The 24,373-nt window shown below is 40.9% G+C and overlaps 2 protein-coding genes across 2 annotated transcripts in view; both read right to left on the bottom strand.

The window, feature by feature from the left end:
* Window positions 1-11,257, bottom strand: part of LOC111862086 (dachshund homolog 2) — a 735,944-nt gene extending 724,687 nt beyond the window's left edge. The window contains exon 1 of the mRNA XM_033750542.1: window positions 11,180-11,257. The gene's annotated coding sequence lies outside the window, so the exon portion shown is untranslated. The remainder of the gene's footprint in view (window positions 1-11,179) is intronic.
* A 562-nt stretch (window positions 11,258-11,819) lies between these two features.
* Window positions 11,820-24,373, bottom strand: part of LOC111862076 (protein dachsous) — a 657,337-nt gene continuing 644,783 nt past the window's right edge. The window contains exons 16-18 of the mRNA XM_033750539.1: window positions 20,023-20,323; window positions 19,595-19,732; window positions 11,820-19,513 (exon numbers count right to left, since the gene is read on the bottom strand). Coding sequence (XP_033606430.1) covers window positions 16,885-19,513; window positions 19,595-19,732; window positions 20,023-20,323 — 3,068 coding nt within the window. The 3' untranslated portion in view covers window positions 11,820-16,884. The remainder of the gene's footprint in view (window positions 19,514-19,594; window positions 19,733-20,022; window positions 20,324-24,373) is intronic.

Here is a 24,373-nt window from a genome sequence, read left to right as displayed (position 1 = left end):
ATACGCGTGTATATTAACCTGTTACGGACACAGTCCGTCATAGACCTTTTCCTGACACCGTCGAATTTAGTCCATATCCTGATATATCCTCTTTTCCGTAAGCTAAATTTAATAATATCCGAACATCTGCGTCTAGTTTTACCAAGTGAAATGTGCACTTAAGTCTGTTATTATATGTATTGTGACAAATATGACCATTGCTAGACAACGTGATAAACACATTCCCGAGGTCACACAATCAACAGCAGAAGGACCTCCGTTACTTCGTAGCAAACCGCTAAGCACGTTTCGTAGCAACGGACAAAACACAGAAAATAAGGGACGAACTGTTCGAGGTGTTTGTCTCTCCTCGGTTCGTCCGAAATTATAAAACTGAATTCATTCATAAGAAAGCTCAGAGTTCATTCGGAATTGAGCCTTCTATCGTCATGCGTCACCGCGAAAGAGAATACACTCGTAGTCCAATAAGGAATTTAGCGAGTCTTAGGCAGTCATTGATTGTGAGCTGTTATAATTGGTTTTAATTGTAAAGAAGTGCCAATAAATCCAATCACCAAATCCAGAACCCGTTATTATTAGTCACGGAACCCCGAAAACGTGACAATACAATATTTAAATGCAGAGGAAACACTGGTAAGAAGAGAGAAATGAAGTACAGAAGAAAGGAAATATAAGGAAAGAGAGAAGGTAAGAGAACAAAGAAACAAAGACAAGAAGAAAAGAAAAAATACATTCTTACTTATTTACTTACTCATGGAGCTGAGCCCTTCTTGAGGAGCCACCAATTCTGCAGCTACTCAAGAATTTCCCAGCATTTTATGCAACCCGAAGGTTCATTATCGTGTTCACAAGTTCCCTCCACTAGTCGCTATCCTAAGCCAGATCAATCCAATCCACACCATCCCATCCTATCTCCCTAAGATCTATTTTAATATTGTCCACCCACCTACGCCTTGGACTTCCCAGTAGTCTCTTTCCTTCTGGCTTTCCCACCAATAACCTATATGCATTCCTCGTCTCCCCCATCCTGTTACATACCCTGCCCACCTAATCCTCCTTGAAAAACATAAATAATGAAGCAAAAAATTAATAATATAAAGAAGAAAAGGAAATTGATGACCGTTCTGATTCCACAAAAACACAAAATCCTTTTATCTTGCAAGTAACTGCCAAATATTCAACCCACTCTTTAACGTACACATACGAGTATATAAGGCGGTTACAGTTTACAGTTTGAGGAAAAATACTTTCATTTTTACTGTGTGGCAACATTGCCTCTTGTAACGGCGAGCACGAGCAGCTTATTCTGAATATGTATCGAGCTTAGTTTCCGCAAGCAGTCGATTCGATATGCGAGTCCGTTCCGCTCTCTTTCTCTCTTTCTCTCTTTCCCTCTTGTGTGTCTCTTATCGGAGTCCAGCAGCCGCACATTTTGTTCATCCGATACGTAATTTTACCCTCTCTTTTTCTTTCTCCCCACTTATTTTTCTGTCCTGAACTGCCATGCAACGAATTTACTTAAGCGATTGGATGAGAGGTGGCAGGGAGGGGACCAACTTTGCATATTGCCGGATAACAATATGTTGCCTGCCAATATCAACTAATAATTCTTATTGCCCCAGAAACGTGATACTATAAAAATATTACTTTTTACGTCAAGAAAAATAAGAAGAAAATGTATACAAATCTTCTTTTTAGCGAAACGGAAGGGAGTGTACGGGAGAGAAAACATATTACAAGAACGGACAGTAGGAGGGAAGGAGAAGAAAGAAAATTTGATAAATATTCTTACCATACACACACGTTCTTTACTGAAAGGAAAAGCCCGCTAACTCAATTTTATACTTATTTTTAATAGGAACAACATTTTTTGTCGAACAAGCAGTTTAATTGTCTCGTAGTTCCTTACGTAAAATTTTAGATGTTGAGAGATCGGACCGCTTCTGTGGTCTAGTGGTCAGAGTTCCTGGCTACAGATCCAGAGGTCCCGGGTCCTATTCCCAGACCTACCAGATTTTCTGAGAAGTAGTGGGTCTGGAAAGGGGTCCACTCAGCCTCGTGAGGATAATTGAGGATCTACTTGAATGGAAAAGTAGCGGCTCCGGTCCAGAAAACCGAAATTAATGGCCGTGGGGATACGTTTGCGCTGACCACGCGACCCTCTATATCCGCTAAAGTTGGCGCTAACTTCTCCGACAAGCGGCGATCGCCCGTCGGTATAGTTCGCTTACGGACTAAAGCCACGGGGTTTCTTTTTTTAATTGAGGGACATGAATATTTTGAAATATTCTAATTTTGAAATGACGAATACCAGGAATTTCAATGCTTTAGTTTGGCCATCTTTAAATGTTTTCTGCAAGACGACAACGTTTCAAATTGAGATTATAATTTCTCACATGCGCAACACTGTCAGTATTTCAGACTACGTGTATATCGCATAGCCCGTAGCATTGAACTTTAGATTGTTTACGGTGCACTGAATATAAAAGGATACAGACGGGAGAGGTCGTGGCCTATGTAAGGATGCTATCCCAGCGCGTATCTGGAAATATTTAGGAGATCCATAAAATTCGTCAGTCAGAGTATCCAGTGTCCCAAACGAAATTCGAAACCGTCAGCTCCCGGGTGCAAGACAGAAGCGTTAACGCTTGAGCCAAGTTAAGACATCTGTCCTTTACTGCCATACACATCAACAGTGACCAGATGTGCTTCCGCTAATTTACCAAGACAACGAGCAGAGGAAATTGTATCACCAGCCATACTATATTTGACTCTCATCTTGAAGGTATCAAGTTAAAATCTCTATTGGTTACAAGTTATCTTTATTGTAATCAGAATTCTCTTCCATACCGAAAGATCAGATAGAGTCATTATCAAGCCTATCTGATATTTCAGAAGTCCCAGCTTCGAAACTCAATTAGGACATGCTATTTCACTGAAAATTTAGTTTTGTGTCTTTCCATCTAAATATTCGGTTTGATAGTAGCTGAAATACATCACGACACCAGCTTTCTGCATTGTAACCTCCTCATATTTCACAAAAAAACCTTACGTTTCAATCAGAGAAGCTGAGAATTTATTGTTAATTATAAAGAAGAATCAATCAGTCTTAATAGTTTAGAATTCTGATCCGCGAGACATGTACAACAGATGAGAGATATCTTACAGTGTTAGCTATTATGTGAAATGGAATGAAAGTTACACTTAACCTTTTGTCTAACTGCCATGTCATAAATAGATATGTGGGCAAAGCCCCATATGTTCTGAACCTCTTCTCCAGACGGATGTAAGAGGTCAGCTTCACGCTACAGCCGTTGTAACCTCGGAGAAAAAGAATTTCGGAAGGTCTGTGAATTTGAATAGGAGGCTGGGTAGAACCCAAAGGTGATCTGAACTTATCGGCTAAGAGAATAATTTTTGCCCTTTCCAGGAATTGAACTCCTACCTTCCATATCGTAATCTTTCACCCCTACTGAATATGACATACCTACTCATGTATGGAATAAAATTGACTCCGTAATATAGTAGCATGTTGACCTGTTTTAGGCAACGACCGTGAAATAAGTAGCTATATAATAGCCGTTGCTAAGAAATTAATCTGTAAACAACGGCCGTTGCTGGATAACGGCCGAAACAGACATTCACGCAACAATACTACAGATGTAGTCCGTGCCGAGTCTATATAACCCGTGTGGAGGCGGGGTCGAATACCTCCACCGTGACCCTGCGAGTCGTAGGAGGCGACGTAAAGGGAAGTCTCAAATTTGAAACAGTCAAATATGGTCTCGAGCACCAAGGGACTCGGACCAAAGAAAGACTGCGCTGGCAAGGACCAGCAGCATATATAAAAGACAGACCCTCCTCTCGTCACAGAGGGCGACCACAAAAAAGAAGACGGCAACTGTCAAACAGTAATAAATATCTTGTCATGAGCCCCAGGAGGGTGCTCGACACCAAGACTTACTGACTGATTGGCCATCAGTCGCAATGTGACTTTGACTTTAACTTTGATTAACATCTGTAATTAGCACAGTGTAATTTGGCATCAGAAGATAGGCCTATACAGCGATTATAAGGCTCAGCGAACATTTCAAGGTTCGGCAGAAAGGGGTCGTGGCATATTTCCCGGTATTATCCCGGAATTCCCTGGATGAACAGAGTAAAATCGTAAAAATCGTAAATTAGGATAATTGTAGTCACGACCGAGATTCAAACCGGGCACCTCCCAATATATATTAGAAACACTGCCGCTTTAGCCCTCTTTACGTGAAATTCTGCGTCTATATAGATACACCTACGTCGTAAGCATAAAAACGAATTTTACATACTGGCAATTATAAACAACAATGCGAGAATCTGAGGTGACATCTTCAAATTTAATATATTAGGAATTTATACCCAACTCGAAGGTGCTGAGTCCTTCTTGAAAAGCTTCGTTCGGCTACTCAAGAACTTCCCAATATTTTATGGAATCCGAAAGTTCATTAACGTGTTCACAAGAGCCCTCCACCAGTCTCTATCCCGAGTCAGGTCAATCCAGTCCATACAATCCTACCCTATTTCTTTAAGATCCATTTTAATATTAATCTTTCGGCCTACTTCTAGGTTTTCCCAGTGGTCTTTTTTCTTCTGGCTTTCCTACAAAAATCCTGTCTGCGCACCTATTGTGTGCTACATACTCTTCCCATATCATCCTCCTTGACTTGATTATTTTAATTATATTTGGCGAAGAGTAGAATTTATGAAGCTCTTCATAATGCAGTTTTGTGTAGCATCCTACAATTTTATCCCTCTTCGATTCAGATAATCTCCTCATTGGCCTGGTTTCAAACACAGTCACTCTATGTTCTTTCGTTAATGTCAAAGACCGAGTTTCATACCCATAAAAAACTACAGGCAAAATTATAGTTTTGCATGTTTTAATTTTTACGTTTTTAGGCAACAGATCAGAAGACAAAAAGTTCTGAATTGAATGGTAGCAAGCATTAACCGAATTCAATCTTCTATTAATTTCCTCATTACTCACTTGTTGTATTTGTTACGGTCGTCCCAAATATTTGAACTCTGTCACCTGTACGTAGAAACTGCACACAAAAATGGGGCACTAAACTTAGGCTATAATTATTAATTTACTCTTCCTGCTAGCCTCGGTATTCAGACTGAGGCATTTGAAGGGAACCAGACATCAACCTAACTTATTTTCAGAACTTCATACTATCTACGAATGGGCCATAAAGTGGCTTCGGTCCGTACAGTCAACTACACAGTGGTAACAGGTTATGAGTACAATGCCTGTTTCATCTAATAAAATCCTCTACGCTTGTCACATCAACTGTGGAGTTGACATTGTCACTGATAAGGAAATGTTGTCGTAAATTGACCATATTAGGCCAATTATATTCTCTAGTGGACAGAGCCCTGGACAGCAAATTGAATAGCAAGATCGGGGAAGAATAACTGACTTCAGCTCGAATAAAATTAGACTTTCTACTGTTTGCTTTTTTGGGGTTTCAATATTGCTGAGTTAGAGTCCATAAAATATTCAAGTTGCCTTCAAATTTGAAACTTAAAGGAAAGTTGCATATATTTGCATTGTCCAATTGGATTTATCACCATAACACAATTACTACGAAAATATTTCAAATTAGTATTGATTTTCCACTAATTAGTCTGTCTCTCTAAGGACTTCGTCCAAAGGAATGGCGTTCTAATTTACTGGCCGATAAAACGTGTGAGGATTTCTGAGGACTAGCATTCTGTCTGCCTCACATTGCAACGTACTAATAATAGTCTTACTTACTCATGGAGCTGAGACCTTGTTGAGAAGCCGCCAATTGTGCAGCTACTCAGGAATTTCCCAGCATTTTATAGATTCCGAAGGTTTATTACCGTGTTCACAAGAGCCCTCTAGCGTTCCCTATCCTGAGCCAGATCTATCCTATCCAATCCTATCCTATCCTATCCAATCCATCCCATTCTATCTCTCTAAGATCCATTTTAATATTGTTCACCCACTTATGCCTTGGTCTTCCCAGTAAGCTCTTTCCTTCTGGCTTTTCCACCAATATCCCACACGCATTCCTCTTCTACCCCATTCGTGCTACATGACTAATAATAGTCTACAAATTTAATTATTACTAATCATATACAAAAGTAAAGCTATTCTTGTAACAAGTTGTGGAGGCCCATAGGATTCTGAGACGTCGAGGCTCCCACATTTCCTAAACAATCCACTGTGAGATGATAGTGAGCTTATCAGCTTTTCCCGCCGGCCGCCCTTTACCCCAATGAAGATTCCTAGTACTCATTTCTGTTAGAGGCTGAGTAGACCGAGAGGTCTGTAAAAATAAACGCTTTTTATGCGATATTAAAACAGACAGAATTTATAACTGCCCATGAGGAACATTCTAAACTAACAGTATCCTACGGCGTCATATGAAATACTAATTCTATACCCCATTTACGAGTTGCTTAATTTCTGAAAAATTAAGAAAAAATATGCTCTCAGGGAATTACTACATCACAGCACCACCTTCTGGGTCATGACACCATGCAGTCAGGTTCAATTTCTCCGACGTTTCGGAGGAACCTACTGCCTCCATCTTCAGGATTGATAAATAAAATAAGGAAGCAATAACCTTGCTTGCTACTTGCTTGGCTTAGGCCTAATCTTCGACGGTGAAAATAAAGAGAGTGCTTTCCGCGGAGAAGTCGGTGTGTTTGTACCAGACTGCACCGCATCACATCCTACATGTATTAATTATTGTCACTGAGACTTAGTTCGCTCTAACACTGACACAAAGTTATCAGCTCTGGGCCTGCCTTTTAGGTGAATGAAAAAGTGTGTGTGTGTGTGTGTGTGTGTGTATGGGTGGACTGGGTCAAACAAAGATGGATATAAAGTGATCCACGGATGATAGAGGAAACTGCATTTACTCACATCAAGCTAGGTCAATACGAGTCTCATAAGACCGCGGAACTTGAAGACGCATGTAATCTATCATGACTAATCGCAGAACAGATGGAAGCTCACTAACTCGATATCTGATCACAAAACTTAATCTTAATAAAGTTAGTGTTAAAGTGTGGCGCGCGGGCTACGTACGGCCCGCGAATAACACACTTCCAATACGAGGCTGTCTTGAATATCAGAGTCCTCCCGATATATAAACAGAGGGACTCACTTATCGCAATTCCTGCACCTAAAGGGGAGCACGCGGTTGAGACACTATGTTACAAGCTGGAAGATGGCGGGTTCGAGTCCAGATGAGGTTTAATTTACTTAATCTTTCCAGCCTCACTATGGCCCTGGAATCGAATCAGCCTCTAACAAAAATGAGTACCAGGAATATTCTTGGAGATAGAGATGCGGCCGGAGCGTAAGGCTGACAACCTTACCGCCACATGTGAGCCGATTGTCTAGAAAATGTCGGAGCCTCGATATCTCACAAATCTATGGGCCTCCACGGCCTGTTACAGGGATAGCTTTACCTGTACACCGCTACTTCTGTCCAGACATGCTTATGTCACACGTGTCTAGTTAACTGTACAGGAATCTTGATTATACACTCAACTTTCACGATATACGTCTAATCCGGTGAATGATTAACTGTACAGCCACGAAAAGATGACAGAAATAAGACTAAATTTATAGCAGTGGGATTACTGCATATAACGTAAAGTTACAGTAAAATAAGTACATTTACAACACAACTTAGTGGTCTGGTCGAGTGATCAATATTGTTACCAGTATTTTGTATTATAGGGCTAATTAATAAATACATCAAACTTCTTGGCTGGAAAACTGTGACCTTATGAACATATGACATCACTAACCACATGTAGGCCGCTCCATAGCTCAAGCGTTTAGTCGCTGGTTTCCCATCGTGGCGGCCCGGGTTCGATCCCGGATCTGGTCAAGTGGGATTTGTGACGGACAAAGTGGCGCTGGGGCAGGTTTTCTCCGAGTAGTTCGGTTTCCCCTGCCAATCTTCATTCCACCAATTGCTCCACAATCACCCTCACCTATCATCTGGGGCTGGTACAATAGGCCAGAAGTGGCCGCAGTACAAGGGACTTAGTCCCACCCACTAGCAACAAAAAGTAAAAAACTACATGTAAGTCGGTTTCATCTTTAACGGTGCTGTCTGCATCAGGACCGGAATTTCTGCAGAGCTACTAGAAGCTCGACCACTCAATATTTCCCCAACTTTAATGGGAACAAAACTGGTCACAGTAGCCGAGCGGCCTAAGGCATGAACTGTCTTCGCTCGCTCGGAAACGGGGATCGCAGGTTCGAATCCCACTCATGGCATGAATGTTTAGTGTTGGTGTGTGCGCGTTTTTCTGTTCTTCTGTGCAGGTAGAGACCTTGCGACAAGCTGATCACCCACCCAAGGAGTTCTACAGAATGTCTATGATCTAGTAAACCAAAGTGAAATGGAGAGTTTCATGGAGGTAGGTCAAGGCCCAAATTGGGGCTATAGCGCCAAAGGGGAAAAAAATGGGACCCAAACGTTCATTATTGTCCTCATATGTGCCCGCCATTGGTCTCTATGCTGAGCCACACTAATCCATTTCAATCCACTCCTCCTATTTCTTTGTGTCCAACGAAACAAGCGCCTAAGTCATTCAAGCGGCTTATCCCTACAGGTTCTAGAAACTAAAATCTCATATGAATTTCTAACATCTCATATGTTGAAACGAATATTTGTTTAGTATATTTGTATGTATTGTGGCGTACAGACCCGTTGTTGGGCAGAGACCTCGAAATGGAATACGAGTACAGCAGTTGCTATGCAATAGGCAGATAAACACCCATTCCTAGGCAACGAACCAATAAATGTGTTCTCGCGGCAACGGATAAGCATGCACCAATGTCAAATCCATTCCCGTCTATAGTCACACACCTCTAGATGCGTGACAGCATTAAAGAACGTAGATTGGTTACAGGGAATTTTTTTAACATTGGGCATCCGTGAAACGCTTCCTTTCACTTCATTTTCTTATTCCTAGACAGTCGGTAGGATTCCTTGGAAAGGGGGGGGGGTCAGCCCGTCGCATGTCTTGAGTGGAGTTCGAACCCACGATCCCAGTGTTTTAGCGGGCGAATACAGTTCATGCCCTAGACCGCTCGGATACTGGGATCGACTGCTTGGATGAGGGATGTTCATTGGGAGATTCATAAGAAACACACGGTCATAGATACACTCTACGGAAAAAGCAGAGTTATTTACGTTAAAGCAGGTTGAGTAGAGGCTATCGTGAATGATGGATTCTCATACGAACATGTTATTAACTTCTGGTCTTGCGTAATATGGGCAAATATTGTGGCATGGAGATTGTGAATGATCACAGGCTATAGTCTAGTCTATAGAGTGATCATGAGCAGGTAGGGATTTGGCAGGAGGCAATCGTGGTATACTTAAAGTATTTTCTTACATGAAAGCGGCCATTCAAAAGAGCCAGTAGTTAATCCACGATTATAATTGGGTATCTCCTGGAAGCAAATCATATAGATGAAACCTTGGTATATTCAACAGTGCAGTTTCAACAGTAAGAATTTTTTTATTATTACTAGTGGGGTGGGACTAAGTTCCTTGTAGTGTGGCCACTTCTGGCCTATTTTACCAGCCCCAGATGATAGGTGAGAGAGATTGTGGAGCAATTGGTGGAATGAAGATTGTCAAGGGAAACCGAAGTACTCGGAGAAAACCTACCCCAGCGCCACTTTGTCCACCACAAATCCCACTTGAACAGACCCGGGATCGAACCCGGGCCGCCGCGGTGGGAAGACAGCGACTAACCGCTTGAGCTATGGCGCGGCCTACAGTAAGAATTACACAGCATCGATAGAGGTTGAAAGGTGATCATTTGTAGCTGATATGGATGACAAAGCAGAGAACCATGGCACTGGCCTGGAAAGACTGAGGAAAATCTATATAAATCTTAGAATAGTCAGAACAAGGCCGGGAATCGAACCGATTACACCCAGAATATACATGTAGACAGTCATCGATAATAACCTGTTCAGTTACCGCATCTAATAAGCAAGCAACAGCTAAAGACCGCCACTTAAAAAACAAACTGCAGCCGATTTGCTTACACGATTAGTTACACGAAATAAAAATTAAAATCGGGCCCATTTTACAAATCCAGCGGCTTTAGTTTTATGAACCCATTACATACTTATAAACGCCCTGTGATTTCGTGTGTTTAGTTGCGCGTCAGCGTCGAGGGCTGTGCGCTGTTCCCTGAGAACTGACCGGCTGTGTTATCCCATACAGTTACAACAGCATGCGCAGTCAAATGGCATTTCTCATTCACACGTACTGGCTAGCACAAATCACTACCTAGCTGCTACTGGCAAAAGACTGTACGCCTCGTCCTTAGTTCCACATTGAGTCACTGTAGTTAGTAAATAAAACAGGTTATACTTTTGCAGGAAATATACGTAGATAGTGATGAGGACGGCCTCATGCCACGTAGAATGGGGCATAGACCTACTCATCCTCGTCAGAGAATTATTGTAACCTCAATCCTCAAACACGAGATGAATGTCCACAAATACAGTTGAAATTAAATGATAATTTTCTTGGGTTTAGATACTGGAGTAACGTACGGACAGACATGTAACTTCTCACTTGGCTTTACGAAAGAACCAAACACCCATCCTTGTTACATCATATGAGTTAGGAAGAACGGAAGTGTGACGTGAAACCATAAGGGGCCATACATGACTGTACGATGACGTCTTACTGCTTGTGAAATATATGCATTACATTAATTTCATTATTTGTATGTGAACTATTTTGTTCACTCAAGTTAACATGAATACGAACAACAGGAGAGTATATAAGATTGAGTATCTCACTATAAAGTTTACGGTCTTCTGGGATATGACGCCGTGAAGTTTGGTTTATAGGTACTTATTTATAAAACTACATGGCGTCACATTCTAAAAGAATGTTAACAAGCTTTAACACAGAGCCGATCACAGTTGTCACTGCGTTATCAGATACCGTCCGAAACATTTCCGTAAACATGTAACCATGCGCGTTATAGTGTTGCTGCCCTGCAAAGTTAAGAGCCTTCAGACTACAGCTTTTCTGAACTACATCAGGGTAAGTAGCATAACGTGAAAGCTAAAGAAAAAAGTATTACTGCATAACTTGTTTACACACGAGAAGTTTGTAGTAGTAGTAGTAGTTTCATGATTAAATAACACGACTTGAATGTAGTTCCTCCTCGACTACACGTGCACTGGTGTAGTTACAGTTGCTGTTCCTAGGTAGCAGGAATTAACGTTGATATGAGTAGTGACATCTACAGATTTGCAATCAGAATGATTTGATAGATTGAATTAGTTTTGAATGTTGAGGATAGATGGCGGCAATACCAGCGGCCAATCCTGTTTACTACCGAGAATTTATACATTGTTACAAATAACATTGGTTGTATTGTCAGTAGGCATCGACATTGACGTGTACAACACTGGATGTGAATTAAAATTTCAAGAAACATTTCTTTAACAATATATGCATGAAAATTAAGTAGCAGAGCTTTTATTATTATCAGTATGCAATAGATGGCAGATACGTCTGAGTGACACGTTTCGGTACCTGGTAGAGGACGTCAGAACTACAACGACTCTACTTTTTCCCAGGGTCAACTACCTCACCACATTCCTCAGCTTTTTTGTGGCTACTGGGCCCTCTGTACTTTTATGTGAGGGGAACGAAGGACAAGGTCCAGAGCTGGAGCATGTACAGTCACGGAAAATCACTTGAATTGGGACACAGTTCAGATGAAACAATTCATTATTACAAAATGTTTTTTATTTCTTCCTAAAATAGTAGAAACCTAACGTTTGTACAAAAGATTCTATAAGTACATTATGTTATACCCACCGCAGGATATAATTCGACTATACATATTACCTTAGTTTTCTACCTTGGGGTTTTATTTTATTTTACATTTCAACTTCAAACAGAATGACGGGGAAAGAGAGCTTTTTTTTTGTATATTTGTACATAAACCCAGCAGAACTGGTGAAAATACTATGCTGAAACCGGAGATAGAAGTGAGTGAAACTTAAACAGTTGGGATGAGATGGCAGGGTCAAAGCTTGTCACATTAAAGCTTAGCTATGAACAGAATATCACAAATAGGATCTTAAGTTTGTTTCCAAGTAGTTTTATCACGTAGTGGTCCTAGTATGCATAATCACAAATGGAGCAAGATACATTTTCGTATACTTCTGGATAAGCGTTTGTTATCATAATGGCACTTGTTTCAAGTAACCAACATTTCGTTTCGGTAGTGGAGAATAAAATTCTGAAGTTCTTATTCGGCAGATCCTTGAGCAATTGTATGATGTTGTGACAGTGTCCATCTGCCGAACTATTTTCATGTCGAAACGAGGTGCGTTACAAGTAGCTAAAACACATCTGTCCATTGTGTCCTAAAATGTCTTTTTGATTATTTATATATATGTACACGAATTTTGAATTTGTTTACGTATTTCACAAATTCACTTTGCTTATCGTACGTATTTACACAATTACGTTCTTACATACGTTTCTCATTATTTCTTTTCCACCTTAAGTATGAGTGTCTGTTTATTAAGGTGGTGTGAGAAAATATAACAGTACATTCACTTGAAATGCTCATCTTTTACATTCAGCACACAAATACAAAAAGCCTTTGGCTTTGTGAACTCAGTCATCAAGGTTCTGTGTTCCCATACAAGACAATTAAAAACCCGTTTCACAACAACAAAATATTTTGTATGATTTTACAATTTCATTCACTAAGATGCTCATATCACTGGGTTGAACTAGTGTTACATGAAGGGATAACATGTACCACAGATTCCAGGAAGCTGAGGAATTCATTCCTTCATCCCAAAGGGAGTAGATATTAAGTACTATAATTTCTGTACACAGTAATATGTAAAATTACAATTATTTCCATGTGATATTATGATTGTATCCTGGTTTCAAGGTGAAATAAATGACTCTTTTTTTCTCTCATATCCTGGATGTTTACTGTCTTTCTAACACTTTGGTTTAAAAATTAAGACCCAAGTTGCTATCCTGTTTGGATACATTCTCAATATATATTAATGTTATTTTATTCTTTTAAATTTTATCTGAACTTTAAATATCTTCGGTTCAGTTGCAGTATTAATACTGTTTACATCCTTCAGAATTATTTCTTTAATATTCAAATTAATTTTTATCAAAACTGTAGAATATCTAATATTGCACACAAAAAGATCCTGGTTGATGACAGACATCTGCAATTTTCAGTATTGCCCTGTATCAAGAGAAGCCTTACAACAGACTAAGGGGACCCCAACTTGTCTCAGTAAGATACGGAAAATATTCACATTTTAAAAGACAGGCCTGAAGTGAATTTTGGAACTACTAAAGAAGCATATGTACAATGAAAGGAACTGTAACTTCTTCTTCTTTAAATTCAAGCATTCTTTTTTACTCTAACCATGTAATCATATCCTCTAGAAATATTTTCAGTATAAACATAAATGTCCTTTGTGATTCATAATGTTAGAAATTCCAGAGTTTTATGTTAAGATATGATATTTCAGTTCTCCATATTTACAAATGCCTTTTACTGAAAACAGCACAGATAATTGCATAATTTTTGTTTTGGACACACATTAATGTGGGGCATAACAACTCAAATAAAAAAAGTGAATGAAGCTACCCTTTGACATTAAGGTTACAGATTTTGGAGCTCCTCTGTCATATTCATATGAGTCAAATTAAAATAGCAGCACACAATTCTTCCACTAAATATGATTCATCTCAAATATATGTTTCTAACATTTTATGTCTTTGAAAGAAAGAGTGTGAAGAACAAAATGCTTTATGCAAGAGAATAAGATTTATATAAGATTATTATTTTAGAAGTTAACATATCCTGTTTTAGCACTTAAATTTCATCTCAGTTGAATCTGGATTTCACAGTAAAATTTGTTATCTTTCCATCAGTTAGGGAATGTAGTTTATTGTAATGAAGATATAAATACCAGCCATAATAAATTAGCCTCATTAATTCTCTAATTGTCAACTATTTTCCTGTGTTGATTAATTGGTTAATAAACATCTTCAAGTCAGCTTATACCTGCCTCTAATAACGTAAGATATTAGAGAAAGCAGAATGTGTTGGTAGCATGGTTATTCTTTCCAACCCACACATTTGTCTGAGTCTGTAACTCTCTCCATCAGTCTTACTTATTTCATGACAATAATTAGTTTATTTACTTACAAATAAATATAATTTATATTTTAAAATGTTTTTTAAGACTGGGAATTGGCCTAACTGAGTTTAATATGGTCGCCACCAAATGCATTGGATCTATGGGGCGAAAATGGAAGACAGTGATATATTGATTAACGAACCTGTTAATAAGATGACAGATCAAATTATTATCAGAAGATGTCATGTCACAACATATATGAATACACAAATAAGGAATAATGGGCCAATAATCCTATCCAGTTATATTTATGACTAATTTAGAACTGACATGAGAATTTATGTAAAATATACTCTTTTCAATGCAATGTTTTTAATCACCAAAATGACCTTCTGATTTAAGAAAGATGTTCTGACTTCTATGCAAGTGGTACATAGGTTTCCTGATGTCTTTAATTGTGACTTCATACTTTTAATCAAGGAACTCCTAATAGCAGCAATTTTGTCTGCTTATCATAATTTACAGTCATCAAGTTCTCATCATTCCATGTAACATCACAAAATACATCATGTGGGGGGTTGAACCCTAGACATGAGGACTACACAGAATCAAGTGACTGTCCACACACATTAAAATGACAGTACAATATTTCATGGCATGAATGTGACAAGAAATATTTTGTGAACATTACTTCACAGAAAAGCCACATTTTGTTACTCAGTCTGCCTAAACAGAAATGCTGATATAACTATGGTACACATTATTTAGGCAGTTTTTCCAGGTATAAAATCAAAAGAATAAACATGGGTGCTTACAATTTCTTCCCTTCTCTTTTCTTTCTAACACAAAGTCTGGGTGCTTTGGAGCCTTGGTGAAGGTAGTCCAGATGTTAAATTTGTGTGTACTGATACAGGTATAAACACATATATATTTTCATAAAATGCTCAGATAAAATCTGGAGGCCTTGACACAGAAATAATAGAAATTTTAACCCACTACATTTCCATGTTCTTGTTCTTTGGCAGTAAGAATACTTAAGAAATTTCTGGCCTGTCAGGCATGTTACCTCCCATTTGAAATGAAGTTAATTTTATGAAAACCACATGGAAGGATAAGGAAGCTAATTCACTTTCTTCTGTATAGTTAATCATCTTACCATCAAATGACTGATTTGTACTGAAATTCTACATGTACTTAAAACTCAGATTATGAGATTTATTTTTCAATATCCTTTGCAAAATTTAAAACAATATAAACTGTATTGGCTTGAAATTAAGAAAGATTAATCCAAAGTTCTTCCTCTAATTTTAGATCACAGAATGACAACAAACATTAATAAACGAGGTACAACATTAGCACACATTAAAACACGCTGCTTTAAAATTCCTCAGCTTCCTCAGGCAGCAGACTGTCAAACTGATTATCCATGACATATCCTTGCAGCAATGCATTTTGCTAATGTACAGTGCTTTCCATTCGGATATTGAGCCCTTTTATGGGGTTCCTAATATCTAGGCCTCACATGGTTAAGACATGCATGGCTCATCTGTTTACTTTCTACAACTGTGTATAATGTGGAATTACAGACATCCAGTTCTCAATTTCTGGCTGTGGTTTCCAAATTCAAGGCAGATTCATGAAGGTTTAGAAGATTTTTTTTTTAAAGCTAAATAGTGTCCAGACTTTGTCCCATAGTGTTGGTGGTCTTGTTGGTGGGGAACTTAAATTGACAGTAGTGCAAGGGTTTGAACCACTGGCTTAAGTGTAAAAAAACTTTGAACTAGACCATCATCTTATACAGTTACAACAAGTATAATTGTAGTCTTTTTCTTCCTAATGTTACAAAAGCAGTTAGCACCTTCAGATAGAATTATGAAAGTTGTGGGAAACAATTTTTTGACAAAATTCATATGAAAATCATTCACTTGATCACAGTAACAATGAGACTAAAATAATCTGCCCTATTGGTGCCTACAGCTCAGAAGGGGATTCTATACCTCTTCCTAGGCGGGTAGAGGACAGAGAAGTTGCACAGATCACAACTGGATGCATTACAAACCAACCAGCCATTTAAGCAAAAAAGGAGTACACTTAGTAGCAGGAGAAAGTTTTACTTCTAGAAAACATTCGGGAAAATTCTGAAGTGCAGATTTACATAAAACCATTCTTAGAAATGACCAACATCATAATTTATATCCCACCTGTGGTCTGACTCTGCTTATGAGGGAGTTTACTAGGTCTCTCCTGACCCAGCCTGACATTAAAGCCTGGATTTTTACTGTACATGAATCACATGCTAATGTTACCTGTGTAACAGAATGACCGATATGTTTCATAAGTTGTGTTTCTTATCTTGTGTACAGAGGTCTCTTCTTCAAGGTTCATTCAATGTACACAAAACAGCATGGCAATTCTGTCAGCCTCTAATACAGAAGGCCATACTGAGAGTTGAACACCTGTAAACCGTTTCAGTCAACATCTCCTTCCAATTGTTCACTTTAGACTGAGCTCCATACATAACAGCTGAGAAAACATGTCACTGAATTTGACACAGTAAGGAGGTCTTGAGCACCTCAGCAAGCAACTACAGAAGACTGAACTGAAAAATCAATGATGGGTTCCAAAAGAACGCTTCAGAGTGCATTGCATGTCTACAGCTAGATCCTGAGCTCAGTCTCAGCAACTGCTGTCCGCTGAGGCGGCTGTGCCTGTCTCACATGGTGGGCAGTAGGGACACCAGGGGTGACAAGTGGAGATATGGAGGGTGACCTGGTGGCCAGGGGTGATAGAGAAGGTGAGAAACTGGGTGACATGGCTGTGGAGGTGCTGAAGCCTGTGCCGGATGCATCATGGCTGATAGGTGAGCGAGGCAACATGAGGAGCTGCTGGCCGCCTTGGGCGGATGCTGCGCCATGGTGACTAGCAGAGTGAGCGCCCCCAGCTGTCCGGGATGCTAGAACGGGTGCAGCAATGGACCGAGGCGCGACGCTTGTGAGGAGAGGTGGGGGTACCGTCTTCACTGCAGGGGGGTGCGATGCAATTGCGGCCTTTCCCTTCCCCGATGAGGCACCACTGTTTGTGCTCTGCACTGATGCTGTGTCGTCTTTCAACCGCGCGATTTCTGAGAACACATGAGCCAAGGGCTGATACTGGGGACCCCAGTCCAACAGATAGTCCCAGTTGTAGCTGCCAGTCAGCTCTTCCTCACTGTGCACAATTGAACTGAGTGACCCTGTCATGGAAGGTTGGTGTGTCGTGACAACTCCACTCACTTCACCAAAACCCCCCATCACCATGACATGTTCCACCCCACCACTGGCCCCTCCCCCATCCTCAGTGCTACTACCCCGCTCACTTGAGCCCACATCTTTCAGTTTTGCATAGATCAGGTTTGTAATGTCTGCCTCACCTGAACCCTCCTCATCAAACATGTCCATGGGTACAACTTTCCCACTGTTGGTGATGGGCCCAACTGCTGTATTGCTTGTGTCCACAATACCAAGGCGTGCCAGGTATTCCTGCGTGTTGTGTACTGATACATCAGAGAGGTTGTCGTCATCCACATCATCTGTTTGTCGGTGAATTCCCGAGTCTCGCTGCAAGGGACCTTCATTGATCATACGAATCTCCTCATCTTCTACGTCTTCGCCATCCTCGGCAGAACCCCGCCCACTGGAGCCTGACTGCTCAGACCCCGACAGCTCTGATGTGGTTGCAGCCCCTGAGTTAGAACTGCTGCTATTGTTGTTACGATGCACCACAGGGCCCCCAACATAGGGGGGAATTTCGTCATACTTGGGAGGTCCAAACTGTGCCGTGGGACCCTGCACACCTCCCCCACCTCTTATTGGGATAGTGTCAAATGCACCTGGGTCCACAAAACTCTCTGGACTACCCACAGCTGTACTGGGGGTCAGAGCTGGCTTGTTCACCTTCTTCTGGCGTCGGTTCCGCATGTGTAGGAACAGGAAAATTGCACCAAATGCCAGCACAATCAAAATTAGTGCAATGAGGAGTCCAAGAGCCCAGTCCGCAAGTCCTCCAGAACCTGAAACCAGTGTCGTGTTGTTACTGTTCGCATCAATCACACTGCTGGCAAGGTTGGTGCCCCTGTCAGCCAATGGGTCCAGTGCCAATTCTACAACCGTCATGTTGGTCAGTGATCCCTGTCGTCCTGAGCTGGCTGTCACCACAAGGCTGATGTCTCGGCCTGCCTCCAGGGCAGCAGCTGCATTGTCTAGCTTTTTCTTCACCATGACAGCCCCGGTTGTGCGGTTGATCTTAAAATAAGGGTGCTGAGTGGTCAGCTGGTAGACCACTCGCCCATCTGGTCCTTTGTCTCTATCTGTAGCAGCAACATGACCAACCACGCAGCCGACAGGGAGGTGGCCAGAAGAGGACACAGATGGCGGTGGGAGAACAAATCGATATGTTCGTTCAGTGAACTGTGGGTGAAATTCATCTCGGCTCTCAATTTCAACTCGAACTCTTACACTAGCAGTTCTTCCCCCTATATCGCTAGCATGCAGAGTGAAAGCATAGCGATTCCGTGTCTCATAGTCAAACTCTGCATTTGTAGTTACCAGGCCTGTAGATGGATCCACACGAAACAATTTCCAAGAATCTTCAACATCTGTGTAGCCAGAAGCTGCTGCAGACACAATGGTGTAGTTCAACTTGCCATATATACCCTTGTCAAGATCAGTGGCTCTTGCTGTGAACACTGCTGTTCCCACATGCTCATTCTCCCCTACAAATTCAAGATATTCGGACACTGGGAACTTGGGTGCATTGTCATTCTCATCCTTCAGCCTGATATGGACATTTGTTACTGTTGACAGTGGTGCATCTTGTGGTAAATTTGCGCTGTCAGATGATCGGACCACCAGCATGTACTCTGTAACACCAGCATCATAGTCCAGAGTTCTCTTGACACTCAGCACTCCACTCTTAGAATCCAAAGTGAACAGATCACGATCATTTCCAGAAGTGATATCATAGACAAGTTCAGCATTTGGTCCGCCCGCCTGATCTGCATCTGATGCCATTATTTTGAGAATGGAATGGCCCAAACTTGCTCCTTCGCTGACTGTGACATCATAACCCTTTCCACCACCTCCTTGAAATACAGGGGAGTTATCATTTGCATCATCCACCATCACGTGCACCAGGACAGCAGTTGCATTGTTGGGAGGAGAGTTGGGTTCACCAGCCACCACTCTAAGTGTGTAGGAATCTTCAATCTCTCGATCCAATGGCTTTATCAGGACGAGGTCTCCACTGGGGCTGCAAACACACAAATGTGTTAATTAAAATTTTTGGAAAGCATCAGCATGGACAATTTATAGCTGTAAGACCAAATAATACCTCATAACTTGGAAGGCTCCACCTATGTTTCCATCATATATGGAGAAAATGAAGTCCTGATTATCTTCCATGGCCGATTCTGCTGCCACAATCTTCACCACTGTTGTCCCACATGGTGAATCCTCCCTGAGATGCATCCTTGAACAGACATTGCAATGGTAAATTTGAGGATATCATTTACTTACCACTTAATCAATGATGTTTATTGTTCAATTCCTCTGCATTCAAGAACAAAACTGTATTCTTGGCTACATTCAGAAACAGAGAATGATGGACAAAACTTATTTCCTATGGCTACACTATTGAACAAGTCTCATTTCATCAGTCACTTTGATGAACAAAAACAGATATGTAAAAAGATCACCCAGAAGATTGCTTAATGGCGCTGGAACTGACTTGAGAACATAGGAGGCCAGGAAGTGACCAACCTGTATTCATCCTGTGCGAATCTAGGCTTGGCTTTTCCTCCGTCAGCAATGTGGATCCTGACGGCGACGGTAGAGGAGAGAGCCGGCTGTCCGGAGTCCGTCGCGACGATGACGAGCTGGATGTCCTGTTTCATGAGAGCTGCCGGGATGCCGCTCCGGTTGCCATGTAGAGTGCCTGTCGTTTGATCCACGGTGAAGCCCTCCACTGGTGTCAGAAGGGAGTAACGTATTTCGGCGTTCTTGCCAGAGTCGGCGTCACTGGCATTAACATGTAGCACCGCGTAGTTCTGGTCACTTCCCTCTGTAAACATCAGTAAAACTGCTACAGTTCATGTGACCACGTCATCAGGCCGACAACTGACGTCGGGCCAAATTACTTTTGTTTAGTCGAGTATGCCCACAAGTGAGACTGAGTTACGGGTTTTCTGAAAGCTCGAGACACGCCAAAGGCCTGTGTCCTGAATAATAATAAAAAAAAAACTCTGTGGCTTTAGTCCGTAAGCGAACTATACCGACCGAGCGACCGCCGATTTTCGGAGAAGTTAGTACCAACTAGCGGCTGTCGCGTGGTCACCGCAACGGATCCCACGGCCGTTAATATCGGATTTCTAGACCGGAGCCGCTACTTTTCCATTCATGTAATCTCTCACTTTTCCTAATAAAAAAAAAACTCTCCCGTTCCAGACCCACTACTTCTCAGATATCTGGTAACGCCGGGAATCGAACCCGGGACCTCTGGATCTGTAGGCGGGAACTCTGACAACTAGAACACAGAGGCAGTCCTGAATACTTTCCCTGTTATCGTCGTTGCTGGCTATATTTAGACGTTCCTAAACAAGAATGAAAGTCATATTTGCAATTGTGACATCGGGAGTTCCCATGAAGGTACGAACTAACATTTTTAAAATCACCCCGCTCAGTTTCGCCATTTAAATTTCTAGATCATGGATTTTACGAGAATGGGTCTCGCGAGAGCTGGGCTGAATTATGCCCATCAAGACTTTCGTTCAGTAAAGGAATTTGGTATCAGCGGAGTCGAACATTTGAAGTGAGTTATTAAAGTTTTTCACTAATTTATTTAGATCGTCTGTTTTATTGAAAGATTAATCACTTCATCAGTCTCAAAATAAAATAAGTTTTTTATTCAAGACAGTTAGTCAAACTGGTTCGTTAGGCAGATAGTTACTAGAGCAATTAATTTTAACAGTGCTTAAGAGGTTCGGGGCACTATGTTACAAGCCAGAAGGTCGCTGTTTCGATTCCCTATGTCATTGGAATTTTAAAGTGACCTAATCCTTCCAGCAGCAGTGTGTTCCTGGGCTCGACTCAGCCTCTAATAGAAATAAGTACCAGCAATCTTCCTGGGGGGTAAAGGGCGGCCGGTGCGTAAGGCTGACTACCTTATCTCCATCGGTGTAGAAAATGTGGGAACCTCGACGTCTCACAACCCTTTGGGCCTCCACGGCCTGTTACAGGGATAAGATTACCTTACCTGTACTGGTTAAGCGGTTAATCAGTCAAAAAGTTGATCGGTGCAATTGTTCGCCTCTACTGCAGACTTACGAGTATATTGGTATAGGGGCTATGTAAACCACAAACGTGTGTACCATTCTCAGTGTTAGATATAAGTAGAACTCCATGAATGTTTGATGTGGATATGCTCAGCCGCCCCTTATAATGCAGTACACCAGTGACATTTTTTCATACTAGTCGTAATTGTTCTTAATTACGTCATATGACGTACTGACACTGGAAGTCAAAATAATAGAACATATGTGCTTCGACTAAAAAGTATTCTTCATCAGGTTCACCATGTAAGGGATCCATTTCCGTGTTCGTGATATTATTACACATCTGTGATTTAAAATAGGCCACGCCAGCCTTCCCTTATCAACCGAAACATTAGTAAGAGGCTCTACGTATAGACGGAATTTAACGCAACCTCAAGAACACCAAAAGAAAACGTTTTTTCTGTATCGTTCTTTCCATCATTCATATTTCTCTTCTTCTTTCCTTTATTCATCCATTCTTTCGCGCTGTATTTTAGTCGTTCTATCATTTTTCCTCGTCTGACTTTTGTTTACTTAATTTATTTCCTTGCCCCTTTCTTTCTCTTCTTTCTTTCTTTATTTCTCACCGTCTCTTTCTGTTCTTGCCTTCTTCCTTTTTCCATTTCTTTCGGGCACCTCATGTGACAGTATTTTATGGCTGAAATTGCGTGTCTGTTGAGGGTCGAGGAGGTGTTGCTGACACAATCTTAGCCACGTAATGAATAGATCCATGCTTGCCAGAGGCACTCCGCGACCCGTACCGATCATATCGGACCCATTCGGGAACGGAGAGAGAGAGAGAGACAAGATCTCTGTCCTTGTCAGACACCCGCAACTCCCAACTAGTGTGCCCCTCCACTCTTGTAAATCTTTCATCTTTCTTACAAAACATATTTTACATTGAGTCCACTCGAATTACGGGCGACTACTGCATTCAATGCTTAAATTGGTCTAACCCTACAACTTCCCATACAAGACCTGGCTTATAATTTTCAAAAGACTTCTTTTACTATCTCTTTCTTTCTTATGGCATTGAAGAGCAACAGAAATTGCCTGCTTTATTACAACGTGAATACACATGCTCCTGCGATATGTAGAAGTTTAGACAAGAAAAAACAGACGGGGGGACGGACCAACAACCAATTTCAACCGGAATCCGCAGACATATCGATTCTGAGAAACATTTCTAATCATTTTTCACGCTGAATTAATTTTATTAGAACTTAATTTGTTCGTGAGACATAATGGTAATTATTATTTTCAGCAAAATTTCCTTCCTCAAGGAAAAGTGTAGGCTAATGAGTCTATGTGTGTATCCCAATTTCAACTTTTGAACCAGCTGACCAATTTTTATCAAACATGGCATGACAGTAATGCTATTATAGCACATACCATGGCCGTCCTTTTTGTAACTTCCCGAAATCAATAAAAACGAGATATGGACGCACAGTGTGAGACGGGACAGATATTCACGTCAGCAATACACGATCCCGAAATGATATATGGTTATACATCTCGGAAAAATATGAAACTTTACTAAAAAATGTTTTTGTAGAACGTAAAATAACAACATGGCGGCAGAGCGAAAATGTTATTTAGCGTTCGGTTTAATGGCGATAACAAGTACAACACGAGAACCAGAGACGCGAAATTCGGTACAGAGACATCATACATATAAGAAATATATTCTGAAAGTAAGGATACAAAGTCCAGAATATATTTGTAAAGCATTTTTTTGGATCGACTTGTAGCACTTTTACAACACACCTTTATTTACCTTTCAACATAATCACCATGGATCGCAATGCACTTGGTGAGCATGGGAACGAGATTTTTTTTTATTCCAGCGTCGTAGAAATCTCCCCCCTGCTCTCTTAGCCATGGAGAAAAGTTCTTGACAATTTGGGCATTGTTGATGAACTTCATCGATGGTTTAACGTCTGTCAGCACGAATGTTTTCATCAACTTTTTTTTTTTTGTATTATTTCATCAGTGACAATGGATGGCCTTCCATCATGAACACCACTTCTTCCTGCTTCAAATTCTTGACACCATTTTGCCACATTTTGCATGTTCAAAATATCTTCGTCGTAAACAGAAAAAAGTTTGCGATGCATTTCAGCAGCAATTCCTCCTTACCGACATCTGTGAGCTGAAAGTCTACATAAAATTTGGGAACCTAGACGTCTCACAACCCGATGGGCCTTTATGGCCTGTTTACCTTCTTACGACCGTAACAAGACAAGACCACCAGGATGAACATACGTAATATAGTTCCTGTTTGTGTAACATCCCGAATTTCGCTCTAAATGAATCTCTCTTACTCCCAAACATTTTCCAGAAAACATTATTTTCGAACACTTGCAATCTGTGCCAACAGGAATTCAGAAACGAATGTGGTTCGATCGCGTGGGGTTCTACTATTCCCCCCCCCCCCGACAAAGAAAACAGTTGAAATGGCTTTCTATTAAACGTCATTTTAACTGTACATGTCCACAAAATGTTGCAATTGATTGGAGTCGCGTCGATATTTCAAACTGAACACAATAGCTGAAGTGCGTCCGCATTGTTGCAGGACTGCCATGTCAGGCTGACCTGACAGCACGAATGTGGTCGTAATGTAGACTTGAAATGGACATGTTCTCACACCACTGGTCGGAGACCACATGCATAATATACAAACAGCAGTGCTGCTTCGAATCAGTCCGTTTTATACGATTTTCTGCATTTAATTCTTTCTTGGTTTTATTTATTATGTTAACTCTTCTCAAACATGATCCCTGCTGAGTGAATTTTACTGT

This window comes from Cryptotermes secundus, unplaced genomic scaffold, assembly GCF_002891405.2.
Source record: "Cryptotermes secundus unplaced genomic scaffold, Csec_1.0 scaffold400, whole genome shotgun sequence".
Classification (NCBI taxonomy): domain Eukaryota; kingdom Metazoa; phylum Arthropoda; class Insecta; order Blattodea; family Kalotermitidae; genus Cryptotermes; species Cryptotermes secundus.
Note: the sequence above shows the minus strand (reverse complement) of the source record. Positions and strands in the feature narration are given on the sequence as shown.